Raw genomic sequence first — 27,932 nt, 5'->3', positions numbered from 1 at the left:
CCTTCATCAGTAACAAGTTCTGTCAGGTGCAACCGCTAGAGTGATCACTCCCTAGATTATGGGCCTGTACCTTCATCAGTAACAAGTTCTGTCAGGTGCAACCGCTAGAGTGATCACTCCCTAGATTATGGGCCTGTACCTTCATCAGTAACAAGTTCTGTCAGGTGTAACCGCTAGAGTGATCACTCCCTAGATTATGGGCCTGTACCTTCATCAGTAGCAAGTTCTGTCAGGTGCAACCGCTAGAGTGACCACTCCCTAGATTATGGGCCTGTACCTTCATCAGTAACAAGTTCTGTCAGGTGTAACCGCTAGAGTGACCTATCCCTAGATTATGGGCCTGTACCTTCATCAGTAACAAGTTCTGTCAGGTGTAACCGCTAGAGTGACCTATCCCTAGATTATGGGCCTGTACCTTCATCAGTAGCAAGTTCTGTCAGGTGTTACCGCTTGAGTGATCACTCCCTAGATTATGGGCCTGTACCTTCATCAGTAACAAGTTCTGTCAGGTACAACCGCTTGAGTGATCACTCCCTAGATTATGGGCCTGTACCTTCATCAATAACAAGTTCTGTCAGGTGCAACCACTAGAGTGATCACTCCCTAGATTATGGGCCTGTACCTTCATCAGTAACAAGTTCTGTCAGGTGCAACCGCTAAAGTGATCACTCCCTAGATTATGAGACTGTACCTTCATCAGTAACATGTTCTGTCAGGTGCAACCGCTAAAGTGATCACTCCCTAGATTATGGGCCTGTACCTTCATCAGTAACAAGTTCTGTCAGGTGTAACCGCTAGAGTGATCACTCCCTAGATTATGGGCCTGTACCTTCATCAGTAACAAGTTCTGTCAGGTGTAACCGCTAGAGTGATCACTCCCTAGATTATAGGCCTGTACCTTCATCAGTAGCAAGTTCTGTCAGGTGTTACCGCTTGAGTGATCACTCCCTAGATTATGGGCCTGTACCTTTATCAGTAACAAGTTCTGTCAGGTGTTACCGCTTGAGTGATCACTCCCTAGATTATAGGCCTGTACCTTCATCAGTAGCAAGTTCTGTCAGGTGTTACCGCTTGAGTGATCACTCCCTAGATTATGAGACTGTACCTTCATCAGTAACATGTTCTGTCAGGTGTAACCGCTAAAGTGATCACTCCCTAGATTATGGGCCTGTACCTTCATCAGTAGCAAGTTCTGTCAGGTGTAACCGCTAGAGTGATCACTCCCTAGATTATGGGCCTGTACCTTCATCAGTAACAAGTTCTGTCAGGTACAACCGCTAGAGTGATCACTCCATAGATTATGGGCCTGTACCTTCATCAGTAACAAGTTCTGTCAGGTGCAACCGCTAGAGTGATCACTCCATAGATTATGGGCCTGTACCTTCATCAGTAACAAGTTCTGTCAGGTGTAACCGCTAGAGAGACCACTCCCTAGATTATGGGCCTGTACCTTCATCAGAAGAAAGTTCTGTCAGGTGTAACCGCTAGAGTGATCCCTCCCTAGATTATGGGCCTGTACCTTCATCAGTAACATGTTCTGTCAGGTGTAACCGCTAGAGTGATCACTCCCTAGATTATGGGCCTGTACCTTCATCAGTAACAAGTTCTGTCAGGTGCAACCGCTAAAGTGATCACTCCCTAGATTATGGGCCTGTACCTTCATCAGTAACATGTTCTGTCTGGTGCGACCGCTAAAGTGATCACTCCCTAGATTATGGGCCTGTACCTTCATCAGTAGCAAGTTCTGTCAGGTGCGACCGCTAGAGTGACCACTCCCTAGATTATGGGCCTGTACCTTCATCAGTAACATGTTCTGTCAGGTGCGACCGCTAAAGTGATCACTCCCTAGATTATGGGCCTGTACCTTAATCAGAAGAAAGTTCTGTCTGGTGCGACCGCTAAAGTGATCACTCCCTAGATTATGGGCCTGTACCTTCATCAGTAACATGTTCTGTCAGGTGCGACCGCTAAAGTGATCACTCCCTAGATTATGGGCCTGTACCTTCATCAGAAGAAAGTTCTGTCAGGTGTAACCGCTAGAGTGATCCCTCCCTAGATTATGGGCCTGTACCTTCATCAGTAACATGTTCTGTCAGGTGTAACCGCTAGAGTGATCACTCCCTAGATTATGGGCCTGTACCTTTATCAGTAACATGTTCTGTCTGGTGCGACCGCTAAAGTGATCACTCCCTAGATTATGGGCCTGTACCTTCATCAGTAGCAAGTTCTGTCAGGTGCGACCGCTAAAGTGATCACTCCCTAGATTATGGGCCTGTACCTTCATCAGTAACATGTTCTGTCAGGTGCGACCGCTAAAGTGATCACTCCCTAGATTATGGGCCTGTACCTTCATCAGAAGAAAGTTCTGTCTGGTGCGACCGCTAAAGTGATCACTCCCTAGATTATGGGCCTGTACCTTCATCAGTAACATGTTCTGTCAGGTGCGACCGCTAAAGTGATCACTCCCTAGATTATGGGCCTGTACCTTCATCAGTAACATGTTCTGTCTGGCCTCTCCGCTGGAATGGCAAGCTTGTAACGCACACATGTAACGGATTAACCGAGTCTTTCCACAACCAGTCTCACCCATGATGACCACAGGTATACCGCATCTGAAACAGATAATTAGAGTCATTTGATAAACTAGCGTGGATATTTTGGTGATTCCATGTGATTTTGCGTGCACCCAAGCTTTTCAAAATAACACTAACACAGAAGACACTCGTAAAAGCGCTGATCATTTAGCTACCTGAAGCGCATGTGAATAGCTAATATCTTCTTCATGTTATCGATGGTCAGCTCATAGTTGGGGTCTGGGTCCAGCATGCCCTCTCTCCATGTGATGCCCATGACGTCACACAACTTCCGAATTTTCATTTCCCTGAAAACAGTAATAACAGTATAACCTAAACATGTAGCTCACAAAAGACACATTTTAAACTGTGTGTGCTGCGTTAAGGAACACTATGGAATGTCAACATCGAGTTAAACTAACTGAAGCAATTGCTGTTTCTTTATGATACAAAAATACCCACCACAACAGATCGTAATTCGTTGTGCCCGGTGTAAAAGAACTCTTCCTGGATTAAAGGTAATGCCTTTACACCTATTGGTGCTAGGAGAGGCAAACACCCCCAGTGTTTTCTAAAATTATAAGGAAATGACAAGAAGGTCGTAGCTATCCCTCCCCCCCTCAGTTTTCTTAATGACCCTTGTATCGTTCTTTTCAGTTTTTCGATGTCTGTTACGGCCCTGAAAGGCGGTATATGTGAGTGTTTGTATACCAAGACTTATCCAAAACACCAAAGCTGTGAGTAAAAGCTATATTACCGTAATGATACGAAGCAACTATTGTTAAGTAATGAAATAAAAAATCGGCCATCCGGACACAGTGCCATATTTTGTTTTCCTTGTTTACATACTTAGACCAGGCCTTGTATTTTGGTGCAAAGTCGACTTTCTGCGCGTCCAGACCAGTCTTTAGTTGTCTTGACATTAGACTATTCTGAAGTACTGTAAGTCTGTCAGGATCGATAAGGTCGCCATCTTTGTTAATGTGGAAACCCATGAACGTCATCGTGACGCGGTCCTGGTTGAAAAATATGTACGGATGCGGGCTGGGGAGAGAAACGAAGGTTGTGACCGTCATCCTTCCTTCCTCTTTTATATTATTACCACCATTATCATCATCAGATCGTCATCTAACTAAGCCCTCTAAACTACCAAGTCCTGACCTGTTCTCCCATCGCCGCCGGATTTGAAGTGGCCTGATGTCCTCGTCTTCCTCTTCGGCACCAGATGCGCCCACTGTGCATGTGACAGCGTCATCAAGAGAAGGCGTGGCAAAGTCCTATAAAAAAGAAAGCATGTTGTTGAACAGCGCAGCAATCAGCGTACAACTACAATGAACAGAACTCTCTTACATCATACACTAGAAAACTAAACTTCTCATTCTCAAGACATAAATAATAAAATAGATAAATCGGAGTAGCTAATCACTCTCATCGCAGCTACATGCTGAATTACAAGAGCGAAGATTGTTGGTAATGTGGAGGAAAGAAAACCGGAGAACCCGGAAATAAACCCTCGGAGCAAAGGCGAGACAAACTAACTCAGGTCGCGTCGGAACCGAGAATTGAACCCGGAACCCAGTGGTGAGAAATACAGGCACTGCAGAGCGACGCTCTGCAACTACGCCACCTGGGCTCCTGTAGGTGTACATGTGAGCTTCCGTGACCTTACCCGAGACATGTGAATCATGAACTGCACAACAAACGTCTTAAATCCACTGAGAGTGTTCTGCATCCAGCTGTCACCGACGATTGCCGGGTCACAGTACACTGATCCCTCACAATCCTGAAGCTGACAACTAAGAAAGTCCACGAAGTGCCTCAACTCCGACCACGAGGGGTTTAGGATACCACAGTACCTAGCGAGACATAAACGAGAGGTTATCGATTTGGAAGTACCAAACATGACATAAAAGGGGTTAAGGATCCCGCAGTATCTAGAGAGACATACACGAAATCTTATCGACCCCGCAGTAACTAGCGAGACATATACGTGAGGTTATCGATTTCGCAGTACCTAGATTTCTCAGTATAGAATATGATATACGAGGGGTTATCGATCCCGCAGAACCTAGCATGACATACACGAGATATGTTCGATTCCGCAGGACTCAGCGAGACATGCACAAACGGTAAGCGATCCCTTTACGGTAGTATCTTTCGAGATCTGTTTTCCCTTTTGTTCCCTTACTTGATGAGCAGGGCGAGGCAGTCCGCGGGAGGACTACAGCGTGTAGCGCTAAACTTGAAATGGTCCAGGTTCATGTTCTTGTCCCGACCGTTGAGGTACTGGTAAGCACGTTTCACCGGTTCGCTGGAGAGCTCAATAGCGTCAAACAAAGGACTTGAGCCTGCTAAAATAACCGAAAAATTCGTAAATGAAGAAAGTGGCTGGATACAGGAAAACCAGTTGCCACTGCAACACAGTTACAAAGAGGAAATACACATAAAAATGGGCACTTTATTCTGAGGTGGATGCATTTTCCAATGTTTCAAGTCAAAATCTATGGCGAACAAGCATGGACTGCACGCTAGATTTCAGGAGCTAGCGCGCCCTACCCATGATGCATTTGGTTGCCGCAATCGTATTATATTTTCTATCCGAAAATAGAAAGAAGTAAACAAGTAAAAAAAAAAGTATGAGTCTGAGAATAATAAGGGGTGACTTTTCTCCGAGAAAGACAAAAACAATGCATTTCAGGAAGAATGGCTTGGCCAACCTTTATTCCTTACTGTGCGTTATTGTTAATTATTAAAAGAGATTACCGTTTGGTGACTCCGACTTGAGAATCTTGAGAGTTTCACGTGGTGTAATGCACGTGATTGCTGGTAGTAGAGAGAACATCACGGCGGTAGGTTGACTTCCAGGAAGCTGAAGTGTGTAACAAAAAAGGGTGACTATTTGAAATAAGGTATCATTGATAAGGAATAAGCTCTTGTATCACGTAAACAAATGCTTAAGTAACTGTTTAAATGTTTTCTTGTTACTGAGAAAGGTGCTAGTAATGATGTCGATACTGACGGTGACTATGATTATGTTGGTAAAAAATGGTGATGATGATGACTACGATAATGATAATCATAGTTACGATGATGGTTGGTTATGGTTGTGATGATGATGATGATGATGATAACGATATCGTGGTAGTGGTGGTGATGATGATCGTAGTGGACATGATGGTAATGATGACGACGATCATGACAAAGATGATGATGGTAGTGGTGATGATCATGTTTTACGATGATAACGGTAGTGGTGATTATGGTAATGTTGACAATGACGATGATGATGATGGTGATGATTGTGGTGAGGATGATGGTGATGATGGTAGTGGTGATTATGGAAATGTTGACGATGATAACAGTAGTGGTGATGATTGTGGTGATGATGACGATGATGATGATAGTAGTGGTGATGATGGTAAAGTAAATGATGATTGTGATGATTGTAGTAGTCATGATGATGATAGTACGTACCTTGTTGGAAGAGCTGGCGGTGGTAACTTCGATGACATAAAGGTCGGTTTTCCTTCGCCTCCATACACGACCTTGTCTGTCACTCATTACTCCTAGCACCAGCAGGTTGAATAGCACAGTATCCAAGCCCTCCACTACCTATGGACAAACATAATGAAAACACTCAGAATATTCGTTGGAATTCGAAGAACTCAAATTCTCCATGAATCCCAACTAAGTGAAGTTACATTTGTACTGTATAATTAGAAATCCTAGGAAACTGATCAAAATTTATATCTAAAAAAGGTGAGCCAAGTGTGTTATAAGAATACAGCTAGATCGCAAATCGGTGACACGTTTTCCTGAATACCATAGCCTTATGCACTTACGAAAGGCGAGACGTCGAGATGAATAATCCTTGAAATTGGCAGTTCCCCTGCAACTGGACTCTTCCAGAGCGCATCTAACAGGGAGGAGGTGTCAACCGCCGTCCCGTGGAGTGGTACTGTCAGAACAAATTGCTGTCGTCCCTTGAGCTCCTTTGCCATTTTCTTGTTGTTTTCAAGCTTGGCCAGTTTGTCCGAGAGTCTGCTGACCACTAGCGATTTGCCAACGCCGGCGCGCTCTGACGTCACAACTCGAACGCATAGGCTGTTGAAAATTCGATAAGTCCTTCGTTTTAGCATAGTCATCCGATGTTACATTTAAAAAACAAAAAACAAAAGAACTGAAACTGTGCACATTCATAGCAGGGTTTACTGGAGTGTGTTGTGAAAATGGCAAAATAAACATTCAAAGGTAAACAACAAATCAGTTATATCGAAACAAATGGATACAGTAAATATACAGTAAAGGGTTTCCTGGAATCACTTTTGCACATCATCTTACAGCGCATCCAGTAAAACCGTGAACATCTAAAATATGTGTGGAATGTTTATTGTCTTCTGACGAATCAGACGCGAGAATTCAGACACTAAGACTTGTTGAGACATGTTTCTAGTTGACTGTCTGAATATCTCGCGGGTGATTGGTCAGAAGAAACATTCCATACATATTTCCGGTGTTTGCGGTTTACTGGTCGCGCTGTAACCTGGGCTTTAAATCCAAACACTTTTTCTTAAAAAGAATGATTTATGAAAGGCAAAACACTAGCTAAAACTCCAACGCACTTGTCGTTATCAAGGGTCGCGGCTGGTGTCCAGGATACCATCTGGTCATTGTAGTACCCGTGTTGTGCTTCTCTACAAGTGAACTGCTTTGTGAAGTACTGAGTCAGCCTGGCCCTGGACGCACAACCTGGTGTTGCCTTCATGCGATGAGCGTCCAGCGCAGCAATCAAATGTGAGCAATCCTCATTTTCCGTGCTGCAGATTATCACTAGTTTCAAATCTATGAAATAATAAGGTAAATAAATTGGAGTAGCTAATCACTCTCCTTACAGCTAGATGCTGAATTAATAGAGCGTAGATTCAGACGTGGTCGAGTTGAAGGCATGGGAAGGCGCCTCAGCCTCCAAAATACACATGTCTGACTACGAACCACAGCTAAGATCGACATTGTGGAGAGACGAAAACCGGAGAACCCGGAGAAAAAATCGGAGCAAAGGCGAGACCAACAAATTCAACTCACGTCGGAACCGGGAATCGAACCCAGACCCCAGTGGTGAGAAGCACAGGCACTACAGAGCGACCGGGAAACCTGTGGTGAGAAGCACAGGCACTACAGAGCGACCGGGAAACCTGTGGTGAGAAGCACAGGCACTACAGAGCGACCGGGAAACCTGTGGTGAGAAGCACAGGCACTACAGAGCGACCGGGAAACCTATGGTGAGAAGCACAGGCACTACAGAGCGACCGGGAAACCTGTGGTGAGAAGCACAGGCACTACAGAGCGACCGGGAAACCTGTGGTGAGAAGCACAGGCACTACAGAGCGACGCTCTGCCAACTGTGCCACCATAAAATATGAGCAGCGATAGTTAGGTGGTATGGCCAGCTTGAGATGTTTTCACAGATGCGAAATCACGGCTTTTTGCGGGCATCTATAAAACATTGTCATGTCTTGATAAAGAAGATGTGTAGTACCATCTCTAAAAAACCGCTTGGGCAGTCTTCATCTAAATCGACGGTATGTAGGTCTTACTTAAAGCACCAATTAACGCTAGTTTTGCATTGATGGTATTCTGTAAAATATTCACATTTTTCAACATTGAAATTTAATAAGGGCTAACTAGGATCAGTTGTGAAACTGACACATCCTAAAAATAGGAACAAGTCTGCCAAAAATGTGCAAAAATATGCGCTTACAGAGTTGGACCTAAGTGCGTCCCTTGTGAAACTGGTATGCAAAGTCTCCGTAATTTATGTAGTCAAAGAAATACACTGTGATTACCCTCTCTGTGGAGATTCTCCAGCATGTGACTGAGGTTTTTGACAGCCGCCTGGCTGACGTTATACGGGAGAAGATCCGCGTTCAGGAGGCAAAACATCTGCTCCTGGTTGTCACCAAACGCCCGCCACCAAAACAGCTCTACCTGCAAGTTGAAATTGGGAATTAAGAGTGCCAAAATATAGAAGTGGCAGTAAGGTGCTAGTAATAACACGATTTCAAACTAAGTGTGTTGGCAGAAATGATCAGGTAGAAATAGTGCAGAAAAATACATAAAAGTGGAACTCAAAAATCACACATGGTAGATGAAAGTAAATTATAGTTTTATGCAGATTACGAGCTATCGCTAACGGGTTAAAGAGGACAAGTAGACAGAATAGAAACAACCGTAAAAGCGCCTCACTTCTTCAGCAGTTGTATCCGGTGTACAGGCGAGTATTTCAGCGGCACTTGGGAGAGGGCTGTTACCATCACCCATATACAGAGTCAGTACTGTTGGAAGAATTTCGGCTAAAAAGAGTATAAAGAGTTAGATATAGTAAGCCATCAAGCAATTTAGAAGTGTTAACATTGAGAAAAACAGAAAAGTAGACTATAGGTTTATAACTCCTAGAGGGGGAGGGGTGGAAGGAATTTAACTGCAAGGAGAATAAAGAGCTAAGTGCAAAAACTCCTTAAGCTATTCAGAAGAGTTAAAATTGAGAAAACAGATAAGTGGATTATAAGTTGGGTCTACTCCTAGGGGGGTGGGGGGGGCGGAAAAACAGTGTGTGTAACTCACCTTGTGGCACCAACAACAGGTTTGGCTGGTCCCGTTTCAGATACTCAGGGAAAGGTCGAGCCGTCGGCGTAATTTCAGCTATGAGGCAGAAATGAATCATATACACGGGTGAATTCTACAACTAATAGCAAAGATGCAAGTAATAGGTCAGGCAAATATGGGCTCCGGGTACTTACAACGGATTGTAAGGGCGCGCAACAGGGTTCCCAGTTCATCCAGTGTTAAGTATAGCCCTTCTTTAGTGTCCTCCTGAAAATCCTCTTCTTCATGCTCACAAGGTTGCTCCTCAAGCTCGCTATATCAAAATTGTTAACGTACGTTAAAATACGTATACAGTTGTAACTCTATGGGAATGATGTTTCAAAGTTTGCTTGTTAGTTTGTACTGTAAAACAATTACCGTAAAAGGTCTAATAAGCCACGGGGAAAAGAGAGGATAAGAGAGGGGGCAATTTCAAAAGGATTTTTTCCAACTAGGTAATTTGCGTATATTACGTTGGTCTCTATATTAACGATGATACTTAATGTCCAATTTACATTTGAAATGTATTGTAAATGTGTTGTTATACTTTTAGAGAGGGGGGTTATTTGATAATTTTGGCTCTAGATGGGGGAATTCAAGAGGGAGGCTTAAAAGAGAAAAGTATACCGTATTCCTCTTAATATACCCAACCTATTATGTGTATATATTTTGAAAGCTTTCAACACTTGATATATGCTAAACCTGTCTGGTGGTAGTAGTCGTATGAAGAGGCAACCCACCTGTCCTGGACTTCTGTGGCTTCCTGGCCATTATCCATTTCCTCGTCATCGAAGAATTCAGCAAAAGCTCGGTCCTGCTTTGCCTCGTCTGTCCAGATATCTATTATTTCATCATCATCTCCATGCTTGAAACACCAGTCCAAAAGGTCAACCTCCAGGACATCATTGCATTTCAGTGTACCACTTGCTTTCAGGCATGCAACTGCGACTCTTTCTGGGTCATCAAAACTCATACTCTCGACTTTTTCAAAGAAGGACGCGTATTGTTCGCGTACGCTCGCATGACGGAAGCTAGCGTTTAGTTGGTCACTGCTCCTTAACTCATGTTGATGTACGCCGAGGTTGCTCACGGCATTGATGCCAAAACATTCGATCAAAGCCTCGTTAAGGAGCTTTGAGCTGATCCCCGGAAGAACACTTTCCAAGAGACATAGCACGTGAAGAGGGAGACCTTTTGCGCCTTCGCCTTCACGTCTCACAGCGCCGATCTTTTCCCTCATTATAAAGATCTGACGAGTCGTGAAGTGGCTGAACTCGTGGTACTTTGTACGCTTTCTGTTCATATACTCACGCCATACCTCTAGTTCATCTTCCATCTCCTTACACAGGCAATCCAGCTTGTTCCGAATTGATTGGCCGGTTAGGTAGTTGTCATGGCAATCGAAGTTTTGCCTCCAACCCAGGAATCTCGCGTTTCCAGCCTCACATAGCGCGATGTAGACTTTGCCTAAGCGCATGATGCCTTCGAATACCTGATATGACATATTCGAAATCAATTAGGAGTGCTAGTCTACTCTACTCTCAACTTCAAACTTTGACTTCTATTGACAGACAGACTGATTGATTAACTGGCTAATTGAATGATGTATTGGTTGGTCGCATGCGTTGTTTTTACCTCTACAAAAGCGTTGATCTCTTCAGCACTCTCTATTTCTTTGTTCTGAAGCTGAGCTGTTTTGCCAGCTATAAGCATCAACTTGCTCTGCAGATCTTTCAGGTCGTTGAGATACATCGTCTTTTTTTCGCTTTCGTCCTCTTCTCTTGCATTTCTATCAACAAAAACAGTCCAGAATTAGGGATTTGAGACAAGAAAATTTGCCGTCCAGTCAAGATCACGTTAAGACATCAGATAGAAGATGTACCCCTGTCAACAAATTGGCATTAAAGGGACGTTTAACGAGCGTTTCACTTGCTTACCTTCGTTTAATGGAAGGTAGAGGTTGGAGGCAGGTAAAGGCCCTCTCACACCTTTTTTTTCTCTTGCAACATGTCTCGCAAACAAATAATTACAAATCGCACGCGCGCTTTTTTACGTGTGACCTCCCTTGCAACTAGAACTTACTTCCACTTTCCGCGAAAAAATTCGCAGAAACACTTCACGTGTGAGTTTTAGCTAGACAAGTTTCAACTGAAAAGTGTACGTGACAGGGCCTTAAGGCGAACCCGGCAAAAGTACAGTAAAAGGTAGGATGGGTTGCTCATAAAACATTTGCGAAATACGGTGAAATGGCATGGGATCAAACAAAAAGGGAAAGGTTTCGCGTACGGCAAGGTTAGACATGGCCAGGAAAACATGGTTATGGTAAGTCAAATCTGGTACGTACAAAATCACTTGAAGACATCAAAGTTTAGAAAAATTAGAAAAAAAAACATAGAAAAAGGCGGTAATTACGTAGTTGAACACTGACCTACTGACATAGTCTACAGGCACAGTCAAATTGATCACTTGATCAAGGGTGGTCTGTCCCTCGGACAGCGGTACTTGGTTCCTGTTAAAGTCTACTCCGGTGTCAAGGAATCCCACTGAGTAAACTCCGCCCTGGTTAATGGTTTTCGCCAGCATGATCGATGACATTTCTACTGATCCGTGAGAATTCTTCACTCCCTTTAACCACTCGAGATGTCGGTTGGTCTCTCTCTGAAGAGTACAGCGAAAAAAATTAACCTTTATCCTTCTTGTTTAAAATCTATGTACTGGATGTATATCGCTTATTGCCTTCGGTCTCGTTCATTAACTCTTACATTCATTTTGACCGAGTGCACGTACAAAACGACATAATAATACAAAAAAAAAAACATTTTGTTTTCTTAATGTTATAATGTCCATGTCTTTATGTCGGGCTTAACATAAGAATATAAGTGTGCGCGCCTGTGTCGTTATGTCGCTAGTGTGCACCAGGCATAATCAACCAATGAGAACGCGCGTAGCACTGTAGCTATATCAACCAATGAGAACGCGCGTAGCACTGTAGCTATATCAACAAATGAGAGCGCGCGTTGCACCGTATCTGGAAATTATTACCAGTTTGTTTGGCAGTTCCTTGTCTTGCTGGACAGCTTTCCAAACAGGTTCACAAATCATCATCAGCCCCTCAAACCCGCATTCTTTACTCAGGTTGAAGATTAGGGGCGCAAAGCTGAGGCAGCTGGTGTGGAAGTGGAAAATACGATCTACTTCCATGTCATTCTCGCCAGCGGAAATCATCGCCAAATCGACAAGTGTGCTCAGCGCGGATGTGTCTAGAAAATAAAGATATCAAAGTAGCAAGCACCAAAAGATCTCTACCTGTCTCACTAGGAAGTCATAGCGACTCAAATCATAGCGCAACTGAGAGCAAAGCAAGTCAAGGGCCGGTCGCACAAAGCTTGGATAAGTCCTATCAACCGGTTAAAACCTATACATTTGGCGAAGTCCGAATAAAAGTTATCCGGTTGAGTGCGGTCCGACAAAATTTTATCCACCGAAAAAATGTGAAGAGAAAATCAAATGACCTATTGTCTTCTTAGTTATTGCCAGAATTAAGACGAATTCAGACACAGTGGAAATTGGAACACACCAAAAACACACATTTCATAGTTGGCAACCACAAACTACGAACTTACATACACATCTGGTAGGACTGGGTCCATTATTGCTTGCTTTGTCGAGAGATTTGACTCCCCGAGACAGAAAGAAGCTAAACACTATCCCCTTTGATCATTTCATAGATTACGTGCCTCAATAAACAGTCACTGTTTGTTTTCTAACATATTTAGTACCTCTTGCCATTTTGTTATGGTTTGCATATAAGATTGGCATATTTAAAATAGCAAAGGGGAGCCACTTAGTGGCAAATGATGGTAAACCAGCGGATAATAATCGAACCTTCTATCCACGCTTTGTGCAACGCTATTTTAACCGGCAGATAGCAATACCCTGAATAGAGGATTTATCTAGTGGATAGCGGCTATTCAGCTGATAACTTATTCAGGCTTTGTTCAACTGGCCCCAGAAGTGTAAGTCTGCAAAAAAAGATATTACCCTAAACTACCTATGGTAAAGGTAGGTAGCCTGTGTTTTTGGCGGGAACATATTTGATCAGTAGTTTTAGGCGGAAACATGCGGGCAACATGTTGTTTTGACAGGGCCTGGCTTACCTCTGATTGTCTCTTTCAGCCACTTGACCAATGCCTCACAGTCCGCGATGGCCTGGAAGCAACTGGAACGTTCTGGGGATATCTTCTCAAGGCTTCCAGTCGCACTAGTCAAGCGATCATCGATACTCTCCAGTCGCTTTGACTTAAACTCAGAGGATGTCTAAAAACAGTAAAGACATCAGTGTAGAAAGTGGTTAGTCCCAAAGTGAATCAAAAATGACAGATAAAAATATATATATTCAAAATAATATTTCTATACTTTTTTCGATCACTCGATTGCCATGTGTGATGGACCCGGTTTCAGTTGGAGTTGACTTATTTCGCTACTGACATGTACATCTTATTTCCTTAAATGTTTGCTGACGTTGCCACACAGTAGGGCAGGATGTGCTAAAATGTGGAGGGTACGTTCGGTTTTAAAGCATTTGTGACATTCAAAAAAACTTGTTAATTATTGAATGACCCACCTGGTTGCGCAAATCGTCCAAGACAGAGAAGTCTCCAGTTAGGCCCACAGCGTCCTTGAACCTCCAAACAGTGTCAGCCGCCCTAGCATAATCCTGCAGACTGAAGTATTGCCCTATCTGTGTCAGGCGCTTCCCCACCAGGCTGTCATTATCACTGCGCCCGGTCACATTTGTGAAGAGAATTCTAAGTTCTCTCTCCACATCATCCTTTAATCGACCTTTGAACAATTTGTCTATCTGTCGAAGAGTGGTCGACCCATCAAGCAGTCCCTGACCTGTACTCTGCCACTCTGAGTACGAGGGCGACCAGACATGACCATAGACATCTTCCAGTGTCAGGCGCCCACTTAGCATTTCGTTCTTCTCCCTCTTTTGACTGGTCGCCTTCTTGCAATGTTTATCCCAGAAAACTTGGAACAATTGGCTCTCAAAGGCAACCGTCAGAAGAGGCAGCATTTCTAGAAAGTTCGGTGATAGGCCAAAGAATTCCAAGAATATGTTTTTGGATGGAGTAGTGCTCGTCTCTGGGTATGTAAACAAGTCTGACATGGATCGCTCTAAAATGTCTTCAGATGTTTTTGCTTTTAGAGACTTCAGTTCGAAAGTTTCTACGGGAGAAACAAGTTAGTATAATCTTTAAAAAGTGGCCTCCAAGACATACATTTTTAGAATGTTCGGCGACAAGCCAAAGAATAACAAGAAAATTTTTTTTGATAGTTCGATAGTGGCACACGTTTCTGTGTTAATACCTCCGCAGGCGTCTCAAGTGATTTGGGAAAAAGGCTTTTTTTCGACTTTGGGCTTCCTGTGGCGTGTTCATGAAAGGGGTTGGGGCCTGGGTTAGAGGGAAAGATGTATTTTGAGGGATTTTTTTTTCCCCCCCCTTCACTTTTCCGGCTTCCGGTTTCGGTTCAACTCGCCACAAGAACACCAATTCATAAAAATACGGAAAAATTACAAAAACACTCGAGATGCCTGCGGAGGCGGCTAGGCACGGCCAAAGATGTCTTCGTTTGTCTTTTTTAACAAGAAATCAAGGTCAAGATATTCTGTTAACAAAAAACAAAAATCAAGTTATAAAACCTTTTGAAAGCAGAAGTCCTAACAAATGAGAAACAAACTTCACCTTTCTCCTTTCCAGAAGAACAGAGCTTGATGTAGGTCGAAATCTCTTTCCTGAGTTCATCAAATATCGCGAGTTCTGTCGTCCGCTGTCGTAGGTTATCTTTTACAGACCCCGCAGAGGGCAGCTTGTCATCATTTTTAGACACAAGGCAATAAAGCTGGATGAAGTCGTCTGAGTGTTGCTGGACCAACTTCAGGGTCTTTACAGTAATCGACCCATCGAAGATACACTCTTGAACTCGTCCAATACTCGAGATGGCTCTCTCCATAATTCTACACGCCTCATCTGACCACATTTCTCTACTTGCAGCCGCTCCTGGTCAAAAAGAAAAGTAAATAATGGGATACAGCAATATCAACATCCCTGTAAGATCCCTATTATATGATGCAATGCGAAACAACAATCTTTTATTCACACTTCTTCCTAGCAAATAAACGGTTTTTTTTATTTTTTATATCTATTTTCTCTTTTTTTATCACAGACTAACAATACTTAGAAGTACCTTAGGCCTAGTTTAAACGCCGTTTTTTTTTTAATTTGCCGCTTTAAATGCACGTTTTGCACGGTCGAAATAGACAAGAGAATGCCTGGCAATTTAGACGCCGTTTTTTAGGCTTGCATTTAGTTATAATTGTTTTAAACAAATTAAAATTTGTTATTTAAAACCGCACTACTTTTTAAGCTTGACATGCTCGAAAGTCTTTTGCATGCAATTCAAGAGAATCAAATTCAAGATGGCAAATGCTACAAGAATTAAGACCAATATTAGTATGATAGAATTAATGTTGAGTAGGAGACGTATTGCAGCAATAGTGCGCAGGGGCGGGTCCAAGATTTTCTTTAAATGGCGGCTTAATTTTTTTGTAGTAATGTAATGAATAAAATCGTCAAAGCCTATAGTTGAGGTGAAGAAAAAAGAAAAGAAAGAATACGGGGGAAAACAGTAGAACGGGACTACAATAGAACAATGAGGTAATCCAGCCAATTACGTTAGGCCTCACGAGCGGGCTGCTACATCTCCGAATTACTAAATGAAGATGGATAATCATATTCTTATTAGATCATTTTAAACAAATCTAAAAAGAATATTAAAAGCTTAAGCAAAAAATGGTAGTTAGGTCGGTCCAAGGGCATTTATAAGGGACAACCCTGAGGCTAATGTTTAAAAAGTGAGTGCTGATTGCATGGAAACCGTTATCATTTTTGGTTGTTGTTTCTAAAAAAAATATTTTTACAAAGCCTTATATTCCTTCTCATATTCCTACTCACAATAAATTTTGAAAATATTAAAAAGACGCGAGTAGCAAGCTTACCATAAAAATCCAGAAATCCTTCCCACGATTTCCAGGTGAACAGATGATGCAGAAAATCATACTCGATGACTTTGGACTTTCCATTGGTGGCTTTACGCCAGGCATCCTCGAGCATGTGAGAGAGGAGTTCTCGCACCTTAGTTCGTTGTCTACCTTCAGAACTTCTTTGCAATAGCTCGAACGACATTTTTCCACCCCTTCCTTTCTACAAAAAAAGCATAGAAAAGAGGCCGACATTATCGAGAGTTCCGGTCTGACGTGGTCTTTATATGTATGTACTTTTGTTTTACCATGCAGTATAATCATACATGTAAGATGGGTATGTAAGTCACCGCTAACATCTGCACCATCCCTCTGTAATGAGAAGCTAGAGAAAAAAGATCTAGATTGAACAGACATACCTCAACAATGCGCTTAATTGCCTCAAAGAGCTCGAAAGTGACAGCTCCAACAATGACAGGAGTAACATCATCTGGTAGTTGGTCACCAAACAGCTCAATAATCTTGTCATCAGAAAGCTTTGAGAAATGGAAATAGTATAAAACGTGGCTGTCCTTATAGCCAGGGCATCTCAGACTTTCAAGGCAGATCTGTTCGACAACAATGTTACTAATTTCCCTGTTATCTAGACAAGCAATCTTTCAAAGTAATTCCCGTTTTGCTCAAGAACTGGTCTGAGGTTATGCTGGAGGACCTAGGGTTGTTCGTAGCTTTACTATTCTTTACAGATACAAAATAAGATGAGTTAACCATGAACTAACTGTATCTATGCACGGGAATAATGATTAAACCAACCTGTTAATGATTAAACCAACCTGTTTAACCCGAGAAATAAATATCGCCAGCAAGCTGTCATCCCAGTAGCGCTTGTCTTCTTCGTCCATTGACGCGACGGCGATAAGTTTGGACCAAGTCTATACACAAACACAATTAAAATGATACATATATAAAGTGCATTTATACTAGAGTATACTAAATATGATATGATCAAGGATGGCATTTCCCCACCACCCAGAATTCAGGATTCTTATGAGTAGCCAATCTAAACCATCTAAACCAATCGACAAAAACTTTCATGTTTACTACTGTCGCGCAGAAACACCATTGAATACCAAAACTGACAAGTGAAGGTCATGACTCACAACGCGATATTTCCACACAAGAAATAGATTTTTAAGGTGGTCGCATAACCACGAATGAATTTTGGCTGTTGCTCAGACTTTGAGGATGCATCGAATTGCAATAGCCAATTTCAAGTTAAAGGTTTTTAATTACAAATTATTCACCTTTATTTCGACTTTTTGTTTTCCTAAATAAGGTTCAATCTTTTTGTAATACTCCTTCTCTATGGTATCTTTTATGGCTTTGACTGCTTCATCCATTAGTTGCCTGTGCCCATTCTTTCCTTCCGAACTTTTTGATGTCTTGTTCATTGTCTTGATACAGGAGGCGAAAAGCTTGATGGCAGTCAAGTACAAAACAGGTTCACCTGAGGCGGGAACATTGAAAGATTGTTTTTCCAACACAGCCACAAGAAGAAGGTGTGCCGAGCGAGCTGTCACCTCTGCCGTTATGTCATTCCTAAAAAGATGGTTAAAGAATACATGAATTTGACTTGGATGGGTAGTATACAAAGGCGACATGCTAGAGATCTCTGAAAAAGGCTAAGAAAATGCTCCCAACATAGGCGCAATATTCATGTCTTCCCAAAACTGGAGTTCTTACTAGACTCGCTGCATTTAACTATATGGAGGGTAGACCGTTGGTCCATTTTACCATCTTCCATTGCGGTAGTTATAAAAGGTTATTTAGGGTACAAAGAGCCCTGCTTAAACTAGGTGGCAAGAAATTTGGTTATTTGTCGACAATGTAATTACATTTTAAGATGGTTTGAAATACGCGAATTTGGTCTTTGGTCATGTCTAATCGAAATAATTTATAACATCCTGTACTTGGCGTACATACGAAGACAGCAATTTAGCTTCCATTGGGCTAAAAACAACAAAAGGTGTATCAGCTTTCTCTAAACGGAAGGATAAAGGAAAGTGGTCCAAAACAGAGGTATAAATAAAGTCTGAGTTTATTCTTACAGTTTATGTTATTGTAGTCATCAAGACAGGTATTTCATAGATAAAAGCGTTCCAGACTTGGTAATCATCTAAAAACATCGTAAATCAAAGAAAAAATAAAGCCTTTTTTGTATTAAAATACAGAATATATTCTCTAAGAAGCTTATTTTATTTAACCGGGAAAAAAACTTCCAGGGTTGTCATCATGGGTCATCTCTTGGTCGAAGGGGTAAATGGCAAATACCATACAAGCAAGGTGCTAGAAACGCTGAGCTCACATATTTAATACTTCATGTTCTTAGGAAAATTCGAGTCGAGTAAGAATGTCTCCCTCAAAATAACTTAAAAGTTATTTATTACAAAACAAAACAAACAAAAGTTATGTATAACAAAACATTTCAATATAAAAGATCCTATACTATAGGATAGGATTAGTAAGTTGAACTTACTCAAATATATATCACAGAAGGAAGAGAGCCAAACGAGAAAAAGAAAATAAAGATACCCATAAAACACACACACACGAATACGTCACTTACGATGCAATTTTGGACGAATCTGTCAGGGCGATTTTTTTTGCGCGTGAGAGAAAAATCAACATGACAAGCGTGTTTGAACCGGCCTTTACAAAGCGTCGCACGTTTTCATAATCGCTCCTTCACCTGTTTAGCGAAGCGAAACAGAGAGGATCCGTTATACTCACATAGAGGAAATGACGCGGGAGCTTAGGTTTTCCAAGCTTGCATGGATTTGAGGAATCTAGAGTGAAAAAAAACGCTATTATGATTTTTCAAAAGAACTTTAGCAAACAGGCCCGTAGCCAGGATTTTTGGCGGGGGAGTTCGTTTACCCATTTAGCGGACCATTTTCTCTGTAGCTTGTCCTAGCTCGAAGTGATTTTCCTTCATAAGAGCGGACCTTCCAGTCGAGTGCAGGGGGGGGGGGGTCAGGGTTCAAAATAGCGGCCGGCTGTTTTTTGGTCTTTGCCGGCTTTTTTTTTTGTATCCCCTTCTCATATTTTTAGTATGCAGGCTTTTTATCCCCACCAAAATCCACAAAGCCGGCAAAATCTAGCACATTTCAAAAAAACTTTTTTGAGCCCTGGGGGTCTTTCGAACCCGTGAACCCCCCTAGCTATGTGCATGGTAAATTGATTAATGTATATTATCCCATTTCATCCCACAACAGCTTTAACACCACAGTTGTTAAACTCTACATTATGGGTGAGTATATACCCAAATAAAAACAATAGTGGATACATGCAAATTAATACAACAATACATATCGTTCGGATATATGGCTTGCAAATAGCAGAAAGAGCCATTTCAGGATATTCAATTAATCTCAGTGTTCTTGGCCTAAAAGCGTGCCTTCCTAAATCAATAGATAGAGCTTATACCATACTCACATTGCTGTATATGTGTCGACATCGCTTAAGACAATCAGCCAGGACAGTACAGACTTCGTGAACAGGGAATGCCTCGTCTGAGCTGATTACAGCTAAGTCTTCAATGATAGTAATTGAGCACAAAAACAGTCGGCGAAGTAGCGGGTCCACGGGAAACATCTCCTTGATTTCACCAACATAGAGATCGAAGGGCCTAGAAAAAAAAAAACACAGGAAATGAGTGAGATGACCCCTTCATCAAGCGTCGATAACAGGGATGCATTTCGGATGTCATGACATGGATCTGCATAGGTAAGGATGTTTGGCGTAACCATGCCTCGTTTGTTCGTTGGTTTGTTTTTAATTTTGTATCAAAATCAAGCTAGCCAAGCACACACTGAGCCAGAACCAGTACTGCTTTAACCAGTGCCTGCATCTTTTAACTAATTCTCGACTTTTTACGCTTACCCCAACCTTGAGTATTTTGGACATCGCAAAACCTCGCCCATAACTGTTTATCAAGACGAATCCCACTAACCGCCAAATAACCTCCGGTATCTTAGATGAGAAGCACCATTTCTCTTTGCTTTCTAGCAAACTTGGGGAAAGCTCTTTGAATGGGGTACAGTCCCCTCTCAGCAGATGGATGACGGGAACCATTAGAAGAATCATAGATGGTTGAATAAGCAACTCATGTACGCAGTTCGATATGTAAAGAACTGCTTCGACCAGTTCCCTGCAAGACATACATGTAGATTAAATGGCAGGAAGCATTCTCTAGATATTCATCAAAAACACAATGGTAAGCTCAATATGCATCCCACTCATGGCCAAGTAAGAAAAGTAGGGCATGAAAAGGCTTTTACGTTTAGTCAAACATACAATCAATGGCCTTCATGATGATGACTTGTAAGTTAGTAGGGATGATAGACGATCTTTTACCAAGACCAACTTACAAAGAAAAGACTGCGCCATACAACAATTCAAACTCGCCCATGACATTAACCACGTAAAATTGGCATATCAAATGAAATTATCATCCTACCCCCACATTTCTTTCGGTGTATCCTTCTCAATGTCATCGAAATCACACCCTCCTTGCCCATCAGGAAGAACCCTCAGACAGAGGACAAGCTTTGAGAGTGTTGCTTTGTCAAACTTAACGTTATGTCTGCGTGCAGTACAAGCAATACCAAGGCTGGACACAAGGCGATCCACACGCTCTACTTTACTGCCTGTCGTGTTGCAGGCGTTTGAATGGATCTTTCTAGTGAGGAATTCACGAAGCACCTTGGCAAAAAAGAATGGTGTGAGTTAAACACCTTATCTTTTGACTTCAGTCAGCCGGGGACTAGAAAAATACCTCATTCGCGAATATTATCTAGTCTTTAATATGATAATGTTGTATTTGTGAAACAATTATAAGAAAGAAAACACCAACCTTATCAAAGTCGAGCTTGGGCCTTCTATCTTGGCGGCCATGTCCTGAATTTGTGAAAACCAATGACATGCAATCTTTGTTCATTAGTATCTGATCCAGCGCCTGACTCAAAGTAATGTCCTCTACTTTGTCTTGCTCCATGCCAGCAGCCACAAACCCCTTCCATTTCGGGAGAAATTCGACAGCAGCACACTCTCTGTCTTTGACAAACTCGTCAGTGTTTTTGAAAAAACTAGAAAGCCATTCTCTGAAGCTTGTCTTAGAGGGCGGATATACGAATCCGTCATACTGGTGCCAAATGCCTACAACGAAAAAATGTACATGTAAAACAAAATACATGTCTAAAACTCAATTTTATTTTAACTTATAACTGAAGTCCTAAAGAAGGCGGTTAAACTCCTCATTGACAGTAGATTCCCCCTCCTGTGAAAGGGACCACAGTGGTATCTCTATTACACCGGTACACCTGTTTGTAACTTCACTCACTTTTCTACTATGCAAGACAAATGCAACTGAGGCACAAACTTGAAACCTCAAGACCACTATCTATCTGAACAATAAGAAAATCTTACCGTCTTTCTTGATGCTGCTCTTTCTTGGCACAAGCTCACGATCAATTATTTCACCGGCATATGCTTCAAATTCCAGATGCTCAAAATTAATGTCTTTCTTGTCGCATGTGGCCACAATGTACTTGTAAGAAAACGAGCGGGATGGGGGAACAAAAAATCGGACTGGTAATCTTGCCTCTCCATGTAGACGAAGTAAATCTTTATGACCACTGGAAACCAGCGAAAAATACTTATATAAAAGACATCACCATCAACAGAATCATCATTAATGTATCGTACACCCTCCCTCCTACCGCCCTACCATAAAGCCCCTCCCACTTCCAGTACTTCAAGGCCCGTTACGTCCAAGTATCATGGTCATGATCATCATTTTAACGGACTTGTCTGTACAGGAGGCTAGTGGAGGATGGTTAGCGAATTAATGCCCACACTCGGCACATAAATATATGTGAGAAATAAAGACTACTGAAGCCCTGTGCCAGTACCCGCCAGCATTGCTGGGCCAGCATTGCTGATAAAGTGCTAAGCCGGAGTTAGTTGGAAATAAGTTCACGAGTGACTGGCGTTTGTTGCTTGAAGGGACCAAAGGCAACCATGGATTCCACCATTTTACTTGTGTTGTTAAAGGCAATTCGCTAATTGAATTTGCGGTCGCCAAGACGGCGACGAAAAATAATGAATTTAATCTAATAATTAGAAAGTTGCATGTGGGACAAAGGAGATGCTGGGGAAGTGCTGGCAAAAGTTTGAACTCAATCAAAGTTTCGCCAACACCTCGCTAGGACCTCCCAAAACGGTGTTCAAACTGCACCAACATTGCTAGGCCAACTTCTGCACAAGGCTTAATGTCAGTCAAGCTGATTTTTAATCCCGATTAGATGCTTTCCTAAAACTGTCATGGTGGCCATGGCAGTGTGTGTCGCATTATAAAATGATAACTGATCAATCATCTTATAGGGTATAGTTAGTAAGATCTTATGAAGAGGGCTGCTTACCACCTTAATACACTAACATCCACCGAATTGTATTTAAAACTGCCAAGCTCTTGGGGACCAAATCTCAGGTGAACCGAATCTTTCTTTGGATCAAATGGAAACTTGGGAGACAATATGGCATGGAAAACAACAGTAAGACAGTCTTCATCAAAATCTCGTGGTGGCGGTGGGGGAATTGTTGCATTTTCTTTAGACACCTCTTTATCTTCCATCTTTTGATCTTCAACGAAGTTTTGTTGTCTAGTATTACAAACAAAATATAATCTAAGAAATAAACACTATAAACACTATAATCTAAGAAAATAATCACAAAAATCAAATGATAGTGTTTTTCTTTATATTTCTCTACATGCACAGGATGATTGTGCTAAAAGCAGAATGAAAACATTCACTGTTTACTCACAGATTAGAAGCTTTCTGTTCCTCATTACTTGCTCCCTTTTCATGTTTTGCTTTTATTTTAGCAGCATTCTTCTGACGCTTTGCTTCTTGATTCTCACGTTTTTTCTGTGCCTGTTTGACTTTCTTTTTCTCATGTTTAGTCATTCCCTTTTTCGACGATGCGCCACTCTCACCATCTTCCAGTTGTATGTTAACCTACAAAAGAGAATACAAGCCTATAAATTCTTTAACAGGGGAGCTATAAACTATGATAACAACTCCAGTAAGGTTAAGATAATACATTAAAGCAAGAAAAAATCAAAACATCCCATTCAAAAATTATGCCTGCACTATAACTTACATCAGATTTTACATCGGCAAGTGCTGTGTCAGGTGATACTTGGTTAGATTTTTCATGGCTATGAGATGCATCCCCTGTGGCTGTTGCCTTTACTACCTCAGAGTCTTTCTGATTGTCTTGCAAAGGAATACTTGACTTCTTTTGGTGGTTTTCAAGTATGGTGTTGTCGGGTTTTTGTCCAGGAGATGTGTTGTTCTCTAGCTCAAGTGAAAGAGTTTTATTTGTGAGACTTTGAGGAACATTCTCTTGATCATGTCTAGGGGATGTGTTCTTCTCTTGCTTATTTCCTGATGATTCTGTGATCTCTTGCCCATATTTCGGAAATGCAGTGTTCTCTTGCTTATCAGATGATTCTGTGATCTCTTGCTCATGTTTAGGAAATGCAGTATTCTCTTTCTTACCAGATGATTCTTTGATCTCTTGCTCATGTTTAGGAAATGTTGTGTCACCCTGCTTACCAGATGATTCTATGATCTCTTGCTCACTGTTAGGAAATTTGGTGCTCTCTTGGTCATTTCTTAGATCTGGGGTGTTCTCTTGAAGATTTCCTGAAGTAAGAGTGTATTCTTTGTTCCCTACATGGTACCCTGGTGGAGTTTTAATTTCTCTTCCCAACATGACTGCTTGATGAGATTGCACAAGAAGTTTTTCTGATTCCTGTATCTTAGGAGCTGCAAATCTCTTCTCCTTTTCACTTGACTTGGAAACACTGACACAAGTCGTTTCTTTCTCAAGTTCTTTGTATGGCTCTTCATCATGTTCAGTAGGAACCTTCTGATAGACTTCACCCTGGTTCTCTTGAATCTTCTCATGAACAAAGGCCTTGGGCCCTTGCTTGTCAGCAACCACATGGTCATGTGAAGCCAAAGCCTCTCCTTTCAAGCTACCCTCTTTTAGTCTTTGAGCTTCATTGTTTCTAGTGCAAGGCAACACCTCTGCAGAACTCTGCCCTATTTCTGCCAGATGCTGAGATTCTGGTGACAAAGGATGCAATGAAGAATTGTTGTAGCCGTGTGAGGAAACTCCAAGAAGGGCAGGTGTGATGGGTGTTGGGGACTGTAATTCAGCGGTTTTGGTTACAGTCACATGTACAGTTACATGCGATGATTGGGTAGACTGGCTAGGGATTGGACTGTCTGGGCCAGGTGAATGCCGGGCCTCAGTTGCTATATGAATAAAAAGAGAATAAGTCTGAAAGGAAATGATGATGGCCATCTTATATCTTATGCTTATTTCCATTTTACCCCTCCCCTCATTCGTGGAGTGAAATATAAGATAGTCACTAAATACACCTACAGCCATCAGGGTTGTAGCAGGGAAGCAGAGATCCCCTACACAGAGAGATAAAGAATGAAATGGGGACTGCCCCCTTCACCCCACCCTATCACCACCCCCTAGTTCATACAACGACTAAGGCTTTTGGTTACATCCATGTTCTTGTAAAACTTGTGAGCCCTCCCTTCCTTTCTTCATAACCTGCCAACACCTTTAAACCTCCCCCCCCACACACACATTGGGCAGCCAAAAAAAGTTGTACGAATGTGAAAAACACCAGCATGTTCACAGATTTACACTAAAACAAGAGGAGAGCCGTATAAAATAAAGTGCTGCTAACTTTTCTAAAATCAGCAAATCCCATACTCATACCCATACTCATAAACATACAACTAGATACAAATGTTTGATACAATGAAACTTTTACCATATTTACTCATGTTTATATAATACACACTTTTCTGACGCGAAAATTACCTCCAAGATCGGGGTGCTTATAACATATGAAACTTCTTGTTTGAGAGGTCAAATTTGCATAATGGCTACACCCAAAGTGCCCCTTCCCCTGCTATGGTTCTATAAATGGACAGGGGGAGAGGGGTGGACAATCAGATTGCTTGTATGATAGTATGTGGTAAATATGGAAGAATTTGGGTGAAAAAGAGTTTATGACAAGGGTTTCTGGGCACCACCCTCTAGGGATGTCTTGAATCCCATCTCCCCAACACACACACACACACACACACTTTTAGGCTAGCTCGACTGCACCAGTGTGGTCTCTATAATGGTATTCAGGGGCATGTTAGAGAATAATACAGGGTGTGCTACAACTGTAACCCGCCGACCTTTTAATGGTTTGAAAATGATTTTCTTACATCCTAAGTAATTCATGAACTCCAGTAAAAATAGTTAATAAGAACCACCTAGACCTAAATACACAGAAAACTCATTAATCGATCACCTATCATAAATCAAGTTACTTCCCTTTTAGCACTCAGTCAACAAAGTTATTGTCAAAGTCAAATAAAAGTGCAACATGTTTTAGGTGAGGCAATTATTTGGGAGAGGTGCTTATTAATATTTTTCTTCTAAGATGAGGTACTTATTGGTGGAGGCAATTATTTGAGGGGGGTGTTTATTCTTGCCCTACCAATCGATAAAAATCGATAATTGGAAACTAATCGAATTAATCAATATTAATCCATATAAATCAGTTGATTATTATTGATTTAGATTGAAAATCGATAATAATCAATACTTACAGACAAGAGCACTCAATCATATTGATTATTATTGATTCATATCGGGTTTTATCGATTTCTTATATTTAAAACTGACCGCTGGAAAATTGAATCTGTTATCAACCGTTACCGCATAAACAGGGAATGATACTTTTAGCATCTGGGCCTGTGTGCATCCGTAAATGTTATTTCATCACAAGTACTTTCAATATGATGGTAATGATACAACATTTGAAGTTGTCATGAAGGTATTCCACGACATTCCAGTTTCAGAATTTCACAATTACGTCCGGCAGGCAGAAACAGTATGAACAGGGAGTTATACATCGTATTATACGTACTTCGTACTTATACATCATCAGCTAAACGGCTAAGCAGTGTTCAAAAATATTTTATCAAGAATTATATGGAATGTCTTGTATCTTGTATATGGAGAATGTGGTTTGCAAATGGTAAAGTTTAGCCTTTTTGATAAAAAGGGCTAAATTATCGATAAAAATCGATAATAATTGATACTCACAGTTTCACGTTATCGATTTCTATCAAATTTCCGATATTAATCGATTGATTGATATTGATTTTTTTCGATTACTATCGATTATTATTGATCATCAGAATTATCGATTGGTAGGGCCGGGGCTTATTGAAACAATTACGGTAGTCATTTTGGTCTATTCAATTGTCACCAAAATGTAATTTCTCGTTCATGCAAATGAGCATGGTTGCTGGTCTTCCTCTTTGTTATATAAACTGTAAATAATTTGAATTGTGAAATAATGAAAATACAAACACATGTAGCCTATATCAATCTGAGGTGAGCTTTTAAATACGCTAGGAGAATTAAATAAAAAATGCTGGTTGCACGCTTGAGCGAGCGCTATGAATATGCAGGCATTCATGCAGAAGTTAATAGTTATCATTTGTTCTTGAAAGATTGTTTCAATACCATTTCTCATACCAGAGCACCATCAAGAAAATGCAAAAATGATACAATGGCTGTTGATATGAGTAAAATGATTTCATATTGCCCCATGTCTATAAAGCACTCAGTGAATTACATGAATACATGATCAGGGTATACCCCCAGACGCCCCTGCGAGCTGTTGTTGTAGAACTACGAACTGCTAACTTCCTACTTTCACTTTCTCTCTCTCCCAAAGAAACACCTTAAAAGTTCAAAAAAGAAGACATTTGAGCTACGAATTACTCTATGAAAACCCTCACACATACTATCTAGGTCGATTCTGTGAGCATACATTCTAGAAAATTGATATAGATTTATTGAGCTTGAGATCGCTACGATTGATTAAATAGGCAAAATGCACCATCATCATAAAGAAACTGCATGGCCAGAGATTAATGGATATAAAACTTACTTTGCTTAGGGGGCAACTGGTCGTTTGGGGACACTGTGGTAGAGGCATTAGTTAATTCTGTTTCCGATTTGCTGCATTGATCTTTGAGAGGAACGCCACACGCGGGACAGAAATGGAGTTCGACTCCTGCTTCAAACAGAGATTTGACAAACTCCGGTGGGTCACAATTAGGATTCGGGCATTTCATCTCGACGATTTTGTCTTATGTAGATCAGCGTAAGCTTTCCATGTCTTTAGTCAAAAGGCTCTACGCCTCAAATGCAATGACTTCTATTTCCAACTTCAAAAGCTAGCTATTTCCAAGAAATTGCAAAAAAAAGCCCCTACCGGAAATGCTCGCGCTCTGGAACGCCAAACGAGCCTCTCGACGTCGTTCCCAGGGCCCTCTCCATTTCCTGTCATTTGGGTCGGGAAAAAGGTAAAGGGCCTGGGATCGGCCGGTCACGTGACTCCTTCTACACCCAGGATTTCAGCATAAATTATCCAATGTTTATCTTCAAACAAGATGGCGGCAGAGTCGGAAGTACCGGCCGTTTTCACTCGATTTAGGCAGGGG

The 27,932-nt window shown here is 41.5% G+C and overlaps 1 protein-coding gene across 10 annotated transcripts in view; it reads right to left on the bottom strand.

The window, feature by feature from the left end:
• The window catches only part of LOC5519404 (E3 ubiquitin-protein ligase rnf213-alpha), a 107,189-nt gene extending 79,492 nt beyond the window's left edge, over positions 1–27,697 (bottom strand). For 3 of the 10 annotated variants that reach the window (XM_048731656.1, XM_048731662.1, XM_048731658.1), the window contains exons 1-23: positions 27,377–27,694; positions 23,485–24,650; positions 23,146–23,339; positions 22,743–22,982; positions 21,748–21,956; positions 21,176–21,477; positions 20,780–21,024; positions 20,273–20,470; positions 19,756–19,948; positions 19,051–19,106; positions 17,565–17,859; positions 17,094–17,192; positions 16,680–16,796; positions 16,279–16,483; positions 14,966–15,280; positions 13,840–14,447; positions 13,373–13,532; positions 12,258–12,475; positions 11,644–11,873; positions 10,851–11,004; positions 9,956–10,707; positions 9,371–9,489; positions 9,195–9,272 (exon numbers count right to left, since the gene is read on the bottom strand). In XM_048731656.1, the coding sequence (XP_048587613.1) occupies positions 9,195–9,272; positions 9,371–9,489; positions 9,956–10,707; positions 10,851–11,004; positions 11,644–11,873; positions 12,258–12,475; positions 13,373–13,532; positions 13,840–14,447; positions 14,966–15,280; positions 16,279–16,483; positions 16,680–16,796; positions 17,094–17,192; positions 17,565–17,859; positions 19,051–19,106; positions 19,756–19,948; positions 20,273–20,470; positions 20,780–21,024; positions 21,176–21,477; positions 21,748–21,956; positions 22,743–22,982; positions 23,146–23,339; positions 23,485–24,650; positions 27,377–27,563 (6,340 nt within the window). In that variant the 5' untranslated portion in view covers positions 27,564–27,694. The other 7 variants (XM_048731663.1, XM_048731659.1, XM_048731661.1 and 4 more) reach the window with 7 other exon arrangements.
• Between the last annotated feature and the right edge of the window lie 235 nt (positions 27,698–27,932).

The sequence above is a fragment of the Nematostella vectensis genome, chromosome 8, assembly GCF_932526225.1.
Source record: "Nematostella vectensis chromosome 8, jaNemVect1.1, whole genome shotgun sequence".
NCBI classification, from domain to species: Eukaryota; Metazoa; Cnidaria; class Anthozoa; order Actiniaria; family Edwardsiidae; genus Nematostella; species Nematostella vectensis.
Note: the sequence above shows the minus strand (reverse complement) of the source record. Positions and strands in the feature narration are given on the sequence as shown.